The following is a 12,873-nucleotide window of genomic DNA, read 5'->3' as shown; positions in this document are numbered from 1 at the left end:
TCATAAAAAGGCTACTTTTCACAAATAAATAATTTTGCATGGAACACATGATTCAACGTACGTTCGTTTGTGGTGTAAATGAAAGATGATCAGACATAGAAATATAGTTACTTACAATAAATAACTGTATGAAACATGCAGAAAGCCCAACATATAAAGTATTTCTGCATAAAAAGAAGATAGCTTCATCCTAATGGCTAAAAGCTTCATGGATGCAGCAACATATCTATGACGATCAAATTAAAACACTTCATGGTATGACCTACTGTCAACCTAAGAAATGCACGAACCCTTCATTGGACAGCACAACCCATTGCTAATTCTTGCAAACAGTAAACTTGTTCACTAAAGTGAGGTTTTCTACAAGTTGAGAAGAATCTCAATTCCTTATGTGACCTGAAAGCAGTTCAAGTGCAGCACCCTTAATGACAGTGCTGAAAATAAAACCCTGTTGCTCTGAGAAGGTCATGATACACTAGGTACGTCAATTGAGTCTGGAAGGTATTTACATTATAAAGTTTAAAAGTTTCATGAAACATCAAGGGATTTGAGAAAGAATGGAGTTTGGCAGACTTGCAAATCGAAAGCAGAGGGAGCAAGAGAAGACGCAAGTAGAATAATTTAATGATCCCTTGATGAAGGCTTCCCACAAAGTTTAGAAGACGTCACTCTTTCAGTACCAGCTCCATTTCAGATAATTTTCTATTTATTGTTTCTGGTTACTTGCCCCACCAAAGTAATAATCCATGATTTGTGACATCAGTCCTCAATTGCTGTGCTCAGCTTACAGGCAGATTAGATCTTGAAGGTGACAGTTGAACAGCAGGGAGACAGACTTGTGTTTTCATATCAGCTTCCTCAGTTAGAGAGAGCGCAGTGGAAAGTGATGAAAATAAAGGATTAAGGAAGCCAAACAGATGTAAGAGAGAAAGTGTATGCCAGGTTTATCCACAGAACCCTTTGCTCCCTTAGAAGAAGGCCAAACTCTGTATAAGAGACAGAATTACAGACGTGTCCCTATCTCCTTTAATGTTGGAAGCAGTTCCTAACGCGAGTGTGGAGAAAGAGCCACAGAATGAGAAGAGAACAATTTGAAGGGCAGATATGGAGGCATAGCAAATACATTTCATCTCACACTGCGAAATAACAAGTAATCAGTTCTCCAAAACTGGTCTAGTGATCTCTCTTGCCAATGTAAGCCAAAAGATAACACAGGCTGCATTCATTTACTAATTGCAATAGAGCTACACATCATAAAGCTAAGAGAGACTTCTGCAACAGATATATGTGGCATAGGAGAATTAAGGCTAATAAGACACAGTACAAACTACTGAATCCAAAGCTAACCTTTTCAGTTTTTAGGCAGAAGTGGGGAAAGCTGCTTATCAGTGATGCAATAGTAGGGGATTCCTGCATTGGCAGGAGATTAGACTTGTTGTTTAGTCATGCCCGACTCTTCGTGACCCCATGGACCAGAGCACGTCAGGCACTCCTGTCTTCCACTGCCTCCTGCAGTTTGGTCAAACTCATGCTGGTAGCTTCGAGAACACTGTCCAACCATCTCGTCCTCTGTCGTCCCCTTCTCCTTGTGCCCTCCATCTTTCCCAACATCAGGGTCTTTTCCAGGGAGTCTTCTCTTCTCATGAGGTGGCCAAAGTACTGGAGCCTCAGCTTCACGATCTGTCCTTCCAGTGAGCACTCAGGGCTGATTTCCTTCAGAATGGATGGGTTTGATCTTCTTGCAGTCCATGGGACTCTCAAGAGTCTCCTCCAGCACCATAATTCAAAAGCATCAATTCTTTGGCGATCAGCCTTCTTTATGGTCCAGCTCTCACTTCCATACATCACTACTAGGAAAACCATAGCTTTAACTATACGGACCTTTGTTGGCAAGGTGATGTCTCTGCTTTTTAAGATGCTGTCTAGGTTTGTCATTGCTTTTCTCCCAAGAAGCAGGTGTCTTTTAATTTCGTGACTGCTGTCAGCATCTGCAGTGATCAAACTCCCTCCTTCCAACTCTCTGACAGCTTAGCACAAGGGGTAGCCAATATCGTGTCAGGATTGATCAGAGTTGCAGTTCACAATTTCTGGCAGGCACAGTGTTGGCTACTGCCGTGCTGGACCATGGCTTAGCCTGTACAAACCCAAGCATGGTGTAAGGTTTACATGTTTCCCTCAACCCTCTCCTCTTCCTTCATGGCCAGAAAGATGACTTCAGCAGAGTTTATTTCACTTTTTAACATTACATTTGAACCAAGAACCCTGGTTTAAGCTAAACAGTTAGTTGAACAAACGAACTTCATAGCCTATGGTCTGAAGCTGGTTAAGAACTGACAAGAGTCTGTTTCAAATAAGAATCCCTGGTTCAAATGTAATATTAAGCCCAGGTTCTTTAAAAGTAAAGCTAAACTTTGCTGAAGTCCTCCTCCTCGTCATGTAAAAGCAGGGGAAGGAGAGAAACATACTTGGGCTCAACTACATAGCACTAATATATGGCTTAGTGTTAATGTGAATGCACCTATGACTTTATTATACAGAAGCAGTTCAGAGGAAATGGGGGGGGGGGGATATTGCTTCCTGCTATGTAAAATGGCTCAAGCAGTCCCCGTTCCCCATCTTTCTACAATAAACAAGCCAAGATTCTCCATGATGGCTGAACTCCAGGAACTGTGTTTTGTTTAAACTATGCTTTGTGAGAACTGTGGTTTGTTTACAATGGGAAGCAGATGCTCCCAATATCTCTTTCTAGTGCCCAAAAGCAGAGGAGAGAGAAAGGTGAACAACCTGGTAATAGCAGACCAACAGCAGACTAGAAACAGAAAAACTCAGTAACATACGCTATAAAACACTGGCCAAATCTGAGCTACATGTGCTAAAATTATGGTGGAGACAGAACACTATTTCCAAATGTGGGAGCCTAGTTGTTAAACTCAGATGAAAATAATTGAAAAAAGAGAAAACCTTACCTCAGTTTGTGGAATTTCTGAGGCAATTTTCACCACCTTCTTCTCTGCACCTCTAGAGGAAGATAAATTGACAGACTGAAGCATAAATAACATATCAACTGTGTCTATTTTCAACAATTTAATCTGTAGCCAAGCCTGAACTATTTCCTGCAAGTGGTTTTTGAAGGACATTTGACTATGACTGCAGTTTCTGTTTGAGCTCCAGAAGTCTGTCCTGTCTTCCCTAAAGCTGTTGTCAGTGTAACAATAATTTATATTTGAAAAATGCTCAGTAAACACTATTTTAATACGAGGTGTTCTACTTCAATAATATACTGCTTTAAAAAATAGGAAGCTATATTGACACAATTCAGTGAAATACTGGCAATACCAGGATAAGGAGGCATTAAAAATCAGCATCTGGTGGTACTGATTTAAAAAAATTTAAAAATGGGTGGGGTGGTGGAATAAGAGATAATTGATTATGAAATCCAAACTTCCTCAGAATTAATTTTATGTGGTCATAAACAATATTTTATTTAAGATAAATGTAGGAATTTAGTAGGAAATTACATTGGCAAAGATACCCTGGAAAATGTAGTATCAATTGAAGGTAAGATTAGGGAAAGTTGCATATTGCATTAACTGATATGGTAACAAGATATTTTGGAATTTGTAAAATATATGTAGAAACATACATATATATTGAATGAGACCTAAGTAACAGTAAAATGATACAAAATACATTGTAAAAAATTAGATTTGAAGATGGAATAAAAGATGAAATCACTAAACGGGATCTGTGTGCCTAATGGCCTGGTGGATGGTCAGCCAGTTTGTTAATTTAAATTTTGTACATGCTCAGAAACCAACAAGAAACGTGATTGCTTACAGACTATATAGTTTCCAACCAGGAAGAGACAGGCAACAGTAACAGCACGTGCTGATACTGAACCGAGTCTGCAGTTCACATAGTACTCCATGAGTCAATTAATGTATGCATGGATATATATTATAAAGAGAACCGGGGGTACAAAAGAAAGAATTTGACTGTGTAAAGGTAAGTATGCTGTCTTGATAAGGGCAAACCTTTAATCAACTCATGGGTTCCATCTCTGCTCTAGCAAGATGGAGCTTGGTAGTCACTTTCTGCTTGTATGGTGACAATCCTCGTATTTAGCCTCTGTTTAAACCCCAGTTATCTGTACAACCTTGAAAAGAATGAAATTATCTTCAACTCTGTATGAAACAGATGTCATTCAACTTGAAAGGATAGGAAGAATAAAGGGAATAGGCAAAGTATGAAGATGACGAACCAAGAGACATTACAGAACTCCAGACTCACTGTCTCTCTCACATGCCAATGTAAACTGGACTCTTTATCTGAAGTTTGAATTACATATTCAAATAGTTGGGTGCGTTCTACACCAGTTAGATAAATGAGGTCCTATTTAGCATGTAATCATTCGCATAGTATAACCGGTATAAACCACTTACGATGAACAGCCAACCCCAACAAGAAACCTCAAGCTTATGCTATACGCCGTCAGATCTTTATTCTTTTATGACCACATTTTCACAAAGGGACTGCTGTGTTGTAGTTCATGGGACAGCTATGGTTGACTTTTGGCCAGGTCAGCTATAGCTCCATTTCAAACACACACTTCTTTAACAATGTGCAATGGGAGCCAGTAAACAACTCAAACAAAAATATAATGGAGTGGGCGTGCTTGGAAGTTTATGCTCTGAAAACAGGGTTGAGGTTTGCAAAAGAAAACAAAGGAAGAAGATGCAAAGTTCGGAAGTTCCCAGGCTAAATGAAACAGCATCCTCCTCCTCCAAACAGCTCCCATAAAACAGTGGGTCATAGCCTGACTCATTAAGGTCTCCCATTTAGAGAAATGGATGGCTTTTGTTCAGGATTCCTGGACAGTTTTTCTATTTTATGCCCTGAAAGGTAGTAATGGTTTAATGACTTTTTCACAGGAAGCAATTCAGAACAGGAACCAGGGACTTGTTACCCCTGCAGCACTGTTTGCTGCCTTCTGTTTGTGATGCAGAGAAAGGGCACCCCCTGCTGCCTAGGAACAGCCACTACACTAAAATTCACATAATCGTGGTCTCCAAACTGAAAATTCAGCTGTACAGCATAGGATTTGGTCAAATTGTATGCTTTTTGGGTTGCTACTAATTGCTAATAGATCAGGGTTATGTAATAATATGCTGCAACAACAGTCATTCAAATCAAAAATCCCAATAAATATAGGGCAGATAGCAACACCTGACTGGTATTTATGGGAATGATGGTTAGAAACTCAAGCTTGTAATTTTCATTCAATAGGAATTTTCCCATATATTTGCACAGAAAATGAACCAATGATCCAGATAATTTTTTCTCATTGCACCATGAATACAGCCATAGCTTGAACTAATAACTTATTCCCTTAGAACTGTACTCACCCTTTCACATTATGCACAAACGCCACTGGCATAAAATATTCAAGCTTCTAAGACTACAATCCTAACCTGTTATCTGTGGGTGAGCTCCACTGAATTCAGTGCTTCTACATTCCAATGACTTTGGTGCCAAGAAAGGCACAACGTATACATAAAACAGAGCAGGGACCTCCATAATGCAAATTACGGTAGCAGCACCTTATTCTCCCAAATAATCACTTGTCTTCTCCTCAGCTCTATTTTGCCATCTGATAAAAATGAAAAAAAATGTACCTAATTTCTACAGCTGGAAGAATTGGCCAGAAAAAGGTCTAAATATGAATTGGGACAATTAGAGTACTTTATTCTAATTACCTTCTAATAATTGAGAACAAAATACTTTTGTTCCAAAGGGTTTTGCTGGTTCAATAAGTTGTTTTATTATCTTTTCTCTGTAAGCTGCCTTGAGAGCGCTATGGGGATGAAAAGCGAAGTGAACGTATTCCAAACAATTAATAAAGAAATACACCTAGCGAATGTGAAAACTGTGCCCTCAGGTAATTCAGGACACTGCATGCAATTACTATAGCGAGAAATCCTTGTGCATCTGGTTCAGTCTGATAAGGAAGCTGAAAGCAGCTAGAAGAGCAAGGATATGGGATCTGCTCATAAAACACACAGACCTGCTATATTTTATCTATCTTAAAACCACACATCTCAAAATGTGAGGCAACCCGGTTAGGAGATGCAACGTAATTGCTAGGGGCGGTGGTAGTTCACCCTCCTTGACCTCTTTTCCCTGCACAGTTTGTGTGCATGAGGGTCAGGAGTAGGCTGCATACCCCTTCAAATGTTTAGCTGATGAATGGCACAAGGGACAAATGGGCAATTTGCTTCTCTATTTTAGCCTTTAAAGCATGTCGTTGACACAGGTGGCCCTTTTCTTTTTTACAACTTGCCCATTCCTTGATGTGGAACGAGAATGAGCTTTGCAAGCTAAACTGTGTACTTTTGCTTTGTCTTTACTAACGCCAAGATGGCTCTAACAATTCTTCTTACACCTACAAAGGCTAACAAGAACCGAATGTGAGATTCTCTGTTAAGAGAGAGAGAGAAAGACAATAGACTGACAAGAGACTAGGGAGCTAATGCCATTCCGGGGGTGGAGGGAGAGATATGGTAAAACTACTTAGGTTACAAAATTTAGCTTTCCATGGTGCAACATTTTTATTATATTGGTGAAAAATTCTTACTTCTTTATTAAGTTCAAAATATATGTAGCCTTAAGAGATTTTGAGGTTGGATTGCCATAGACATTTGGCTCAAGGATGATAGAGTAAATCCCTACATGCAAAGATGTCCAATAGCTTGGATGTTCTATAAAAGAATATGGGACTTTGTCAATTCCATAAGGGTCTACATTTAATTTTAACTTTTAGCTAGCCTTCTGGTTTGCGATTTCCAAAAAAGCCAAAGTATTCAACATGTGATCCCTAGCCACCACTAGTCATCCATTCATCTATAGAGTTACAGATTCATATAACGACAAAGTCTCAGTGGTCAGGTGGCACACAAATACTGAAGGTAAACAAACACATTAATGTTTGACCAATACGTTCTAGCTTATGAAGGGCAGATAATTACACTTCAGTTGATTTCTCAATAGCTACTTCCTCTTTGATAGGAGCATCTGTGGGCTTCTGTTCTTCCTCCTGCAACATAAACAGTCAAAAGGAGAGAGGTAAACCTAGAGAACAAAGTGAATATAAGCCTCACAAAAGATGTTAATGAGAACTGCAGATAACCGTCTGATACGATGCAAATCTTATTGGACATAGGAACCAGAGTTCAATGGGACCTTAAACATGAATAGAATCTCAACCTTGCAAAGTCTTGTGGGCAAATTTACATACAGGCCGCGACCATTTTGTGCATCAGTGGAGCACAAGAAGAGTTTGGATTTGATATCCCGCCTTTCACTCCCCTTCAGGAGTCTCAAAGCGGCTAACATTCTCCTTCCCCTTCCTTCCCCACAACAAACACCCTGTGAGGTGAGTGGGGCTGAGAGACTTCAAAGAAGTGTGACTGGCCCAAGGTCACCCAGCAGCTGCAGGTGGATAGCGGAGACGCGAACCCAGTTCCCCAGATTACGTGACTACCGCTCTTAACCACTACACCGCACTGGCTTTTACAATTGTAAAAGTTACAAGTGCAACTGTACTTATTTGTGTAAATAGTTAGGGGGTGGTTCTTATGCATTTTAGATAGCTAAATTCAGAACTGAATGTAATACTCTTTGGGTGAAGTCCAAATTATGTTATGGGCATCATAGTTTATTTATTGGACTGATGTAAACCATCAATGTTTCTGAGCACAAATGTGTTCCAAAGCCCCAATGCTGAAAAAGTTCAGTTATCCAGATGTACAGTATTTTATGTCAGCATGAACAGCAATCATGTTTACTGTATATATAAGCCTGATCGTCCAAATAATTTGAATTTTTGTGAAGCAACTGGGACACGCAAGATTACATTGCACTTTATGGGTTGTTGTTTTTTTTTTTTTAAAAAAAAAGATTCACAAATAACTCACTAAGCAGTCTACATTCTAAAAACAAGACAAAACAAAACAAAAAACTAATCTAGAACTGGAATCAGAAATGTGATTACTCAGTGTTGCTTGAGCTTAGAAATACTACTTAAAATTCAATCTCTTTCAGACTATTGGCAGGATGGATTCAGTTTTTTGCAACCTTAATTAAATACAAGCTTTGTAATCATGAAATAAACCCTGAGTAATTTCAGTGTGCACTCCCACACTAATACTGGGACACAGTGGTAATAAACAAGCATTCAATTCCTTGACTATTCTATAACTTCAGTTAACCTTAAAGTTAATAAAATACAAACCCAGGTTTCCCATTTTATGCATCTTGCTAAAAACTAATCTCTTAGCAAAGCAATATTTTAGTAACCACAAATAGTAAAAACAGTTGTATGAAGAATGATAAATTCAAACTCAACCACCGTTTAATGTGTACATTTGCAGTACAGGAAACTGTAGCGCAGAATATACATTACTTAGAATCACTGAGCATTTCAGCAAACCCCCTCCGCCCTGCAACAGCCTTGCTCGCTCTTCACATATAAACCATCTCAGCAAAATCACTTGAAAACAAGCTCCTCTCTTCCACCTCAGAAAAATGTGTTGGATGCAAAAGACCTTACATGTCACCCTTCTAGTTCTAGATCTACAAGTGACAAAAAGTACATATTTTATTAAAGATTTGTAGCTGGTTATCAGACACTTCATTCAAAAATCTTAAATGAACACAGTTGCACATCTCCAATTCTCCAATCAATATATTCTCTATGGCTTCCTAATCATGAGCATCATTTAACATCAGTGCTAGATATATTCCTAATTATATGTTTTATAAGCAATTGCCTACTAAAGACATTGACCCAAAAGAGCTTTCAATTAAACTAGTTCAAATGATGAACAGTTTTAATACACTTGTGACATGGATCCTTATCACTATGCATCCTATTACCAAAAACAAAAAGATAAAGATCAGCCAAGATCAGGATGGAACATAATACAAGTTAACTGAACTACATCATTAAATAACTTTCTTACACTAAACTATAATTTACCTCTGTTTCTTCTCCTAAGACATCCTCTTCATTTGCTTCCTCCTCAGCTACAAGAAATCAAGGGGAAATGAAAAATTACTAAAGTATATTTTACATGTTGTGTGTACAAAGATCTTAGTGGTCTCCATCAAGACAAAAGCTTCTATTTTAGTTTCATATTATTAAATTAAAATAACCAAAACAACATCCAAGTTAGAAGAAGAGTTTGGATTTGATATTCCGCTTTATCACTACCCTAAGGAGTCTCAAAGTGGCTAACAATCTCCTTTTCCTTCCTCCCCCACAACAAACATTATGTGAGGTGAGTGGGGCTGAGAGACTTCAGAGAAGAGTGACTAGCCCAAGGTCACCCAGCAGCTGCATGTGGAGGAGCGGGGAATCGAACCCAGTTCACCAGATTACGAGTCCACTGCTCTTAACCACTACACCACACTAGTGTATTAGGGTACAGTAAAGTACAGTACTGCAAAACAAGTGCCTGTTTCTTTATCACCGTGTGACAGAGAAGTCCCTATTACAACTGATGCCTGCATTGCACAGCGATGAAGAATAAACTCAGGTCTGCTTGCTTTCACTGAACACGCAAGAAGCCCTGCCCTAGCTGACATCATCAGTGGGCAGAGTTTGGGGGAAATGGCCTTACGGGCCAAAGTTCACCCCCTGGCAGGGCATAGGTTGGAGGTTCTCCACTCCATTGCAATCCTAAAAAAGTAAATTTAGAAGTGATTCTCATTGAAGGAACACGCTGTAAACCAATCTTTAATTTAGGCTGCAAGGCAGAAGAGAAGGAGGGTGTGAGGTTGCATTCATCTGTACTCAATTTTCTCTCCTAGACTAGTAGTGTCTCACCACCTCCACAAGGAGAGACGAAGTGACACTCTATGGAAAGGCATCAGAAAATGAATGGCAAACACAAGCGACACTGGTGAGTATCCTGCTCTGGATGAGGCTGCACCCTCCTTGAAAAAGCAGTAATGCAGCTTGGGGGTATTCCTTGATCTAGCATTGTCACTTGTGGCCCAGGTGGTCTAAGTGGCTCATAGAGTCTTTTGGCAGCTTTGGCTGTTTTACCCACTGCAACTGTTCATTGACAACGTTAGCCTAGCCACAGTGATGATCCATGTTCTGAGAGTTTCCCATCTGGATTACTATAAAGCATCGTATAGCACAGGGGTCTGCAACCTTTAAGACAAAAAGAGCCACTTGGACCGAAGAAAAAAAACTGGGAGCTGCAAAACCATTGCGACATTTAAAACAGTGGGGAGTGTCGGGGCACACAATGCGCCTCCTCCCCTCGCTAGTATCCGCCCCAGAGCCGCGGCAAAGGTGTAAAAGAGCCACATGCGGCTCCGGAGCCGCAGGTTGCTGACCCCTGGTATAGCACTAGAGGCAGCGCTTTTTTCTAAAAAAAAATGTTTAGGGGTACTCTCATTTTCCTACTCCTGGTTTGCCCGCTGCAACTGATCATGGACAACATTAGCCTAGCCACAGTGATGATCCATGTTCTGAGAGTTTCCCGTCTGGATTACTATAAAGCAGGGATATCCAACCAGTAGATCATGATCTACCGGTAGATCCCTGGCTGATCCTGGTAGATCGCGGCATCCTTATCATGTACAAAAAGCTAGGGGGGGACTGGACTTAAAAACTCTGTGCAATCCAATGAGGCCAAACTTAGATTCACAAAATGTTTAGGGGTACGTGTCCCCCTGCGTCCACCCAGAAAAAAAGCACTGACTAGAGGTATTATGGAGCTGAGCGTGTGGAGGAAAGGGACAGAGGCAGGACACCAGGCATGTCATGAACTGACAATGTGCTGGCATGTGCAAAGGTATATTTCCTTTTGTCTTGAATTTCCCACCATTCACCCTCATTGGATGTTGTTGTTTCTAAAACGACCTGGATGAAGGTTTTGAGGGGATGCTCATCAAATTTGCAGAAGACACCAAACTGGGAGGGGTAGCCAATGCCACTGAAGACAGAATCAAGATTCAAGATGACCTTAAGAGACTGGAGAACTGGGCCAAAACTAACCAAAGTAATTTCTATAGGAACAAATGTAAATTTCTACACTTAGGCAGGAATATCCAGCTGAATAAAAATAAGATGGGGGATACGTGGATTGGCAGTAGTTTTGCTGGGATAGCTCAGCTGGTTGTGGGTTCGAGCCCCATGTTGGGCAAAAGACTCCTGCATTGCAAGGGGTTGGACTATATGACCCTCATGGTGCATTCCAACTCTACAAGTCTATGATTTTATGATTCTAGTACATGTGGAAAGGATATGTCATGTATGATCTAGCAGAAATTCCTGCATTGTGAGGGTTGGACTAGATGACATTTGAGGTCCCAACTCTACAATTCAGATTGTAATGTATCGAGGGAGAAAAGTTTTTATCCATCTAATTTCTTTACACAAGACACGTTCAACAGGTAGATTGTGATCACTGGCTCAACATTTTTGCCCTGCACCCCCCCCCCAAAACAGGGCTTTCCTTCCTAAAAAAAGCTTTGACCTGAACCCCCCAATGCCAGTTTATAACTCTGTGAGTAGATTGTAGTCTCTTGGGAGTTGGCCACCCCTGCTTTACACCATACATAATTTTATATCCCTCTGCCTTCTCTCCCCTTACTCATTATTCTAAACGAAACAGCCCCAAACATTATAGCCTTTCCACATAGGGGAGTTACACCAGCTCCCTGATAATTTTCATTGTCCTTTTCTACTACTCCTCTAGTTCTACAATATCTTTTTTGAGAAGTGGAGACCATACCTGTGTGCCTCCACCACAGATTTGCATGAATACTTTTTTTTATCCCTTTCATAACTATTCCTAGAATGGAATATTCGTTCTTATACAAATATTTGTTCTTATACATATTCAAAAAGAAAAGGAGAGTCAGGCTGAGCCCTGACCAAAGGCCTGGCGGAACAACTTGGTCTTGCAGGCCCTGATCTCTTGTGGCAGAGCGTTCTATCAGGCTGGGGCCAAGGCCGAAAAGGCCCTGGCCCTGATTGAGGCCAGCCTAATCTCTCTGAGGTCCGGGATCCCCAAGGTGTTATTATTTGCAGACCATAAGGTCCTCGGTGGGGCGTACCAGGAGAGGCAGTCCCGTAGTTACGAGGGTCCTAGGCCGTATAGGGCTTTAAAGGTTAAAACCAGCACCTTAAACCTGATCCTGTACTCCACCAGGAGCCAGTGCCGCTGGTATAGCACTGGATGAATGTGATCCCGCAGCGAAGACCTCATAAGGAGTCTCGCCGCGGCATTCTGCACCCGCTGGAGTTTCTGAGTCAGTTTAAAGGGCAGCCCCACATAGAGTGAGTTACAACAATGAAGCCTGGAGGTGACCGTCACATGCATCACAGTGGCGAGATCAGGGCGAGAGAGGTAAAGGACCAACTGCTTAGCACGGTGATGGGAAAATGCCGCCTTTGTTGTAGCTGTACTCCACCATTGTACCTGCAAAGGGAGGCATCGAGGATTACACCCAAACTCTTGACAGAAGGCACTGGCACTAATTGCACCCTCACAAGAGATGGGAGTTGGCCCCCCAATCCCATATCGTCCCGGCCCAGCCAGGGGACTTCTGTCTTCGAACACTTCCCACCAATTTATCAGAACAAACATTTAAGTTAACCACTCTGAAATGGCTTTTTTTTTTATATAAAAAAATGGTGATTACTTTCAATGTTTTTCAGTTCTCTTATTTAGAGGGTGATTTTAAAAGACTTCAAACATCATGGCTGTGAGTCCTGGAAGACCTGCTCCCTGCCTTGTTAGTCTTTTCCACCTGGCTTGGGAGGGCAGGGTCCTGACCAACTACAGCTACAAA

At 40.9% G+C, this 12,873-nt stretch overlaps 1 protein-coding gene across 2 annotated transcripts in view; it reads right to left on the bottom strand.

The window, feature by feature from the left end:
• The window catches only part of SARNP (SAP domain containing ribonucleoprotein), a 56,651-nt gene that overhangs the window by 36,497 nt on the left and 7,281 nt on the right, over nt 1-12,873 (bottom strand). For both annotated transcript variants that reach the window (XM_028712274.2, XM_028712282.2), the window contains exons 3-5: nt 9,038-9,084; nt 7,026-7,093; nt 2,967-3,018 (exon numbers count right to left, since the gene is read on the bottom strand). In XM_028712274.2, the coding sequence (XP_028568107.2) occupies nt 2,967-3,018; nt 7,026-7,093; nt 9,038-9,084 (167 nt within the window). The remainder of the gene's footprint in view (nt 1-2,966; nt 3,019-7,025; nt 7,094-9,037; nt 9,085-12,873) is intronic.

This window comes from Podarcis muralis, chromosome 2, assembly GCF_964188315.1.
Source record: "Podarcis muralis chromosome 2, rPodMur119.hap1.1, whole genome shotgun sequence".
In the NCBI taxonomy this organism is placed as follows: domain Eukaryota; kingdom Metazoa; phylum Chordata; class Lepidosauria; order Squamata; family Lacertidae; genus Podarcis; species Podarcis muralis.
Note: the sequence above shows the minus strand (reverse complement) of the source record. Positions and strands in the feature narration are given on the sequence as shown.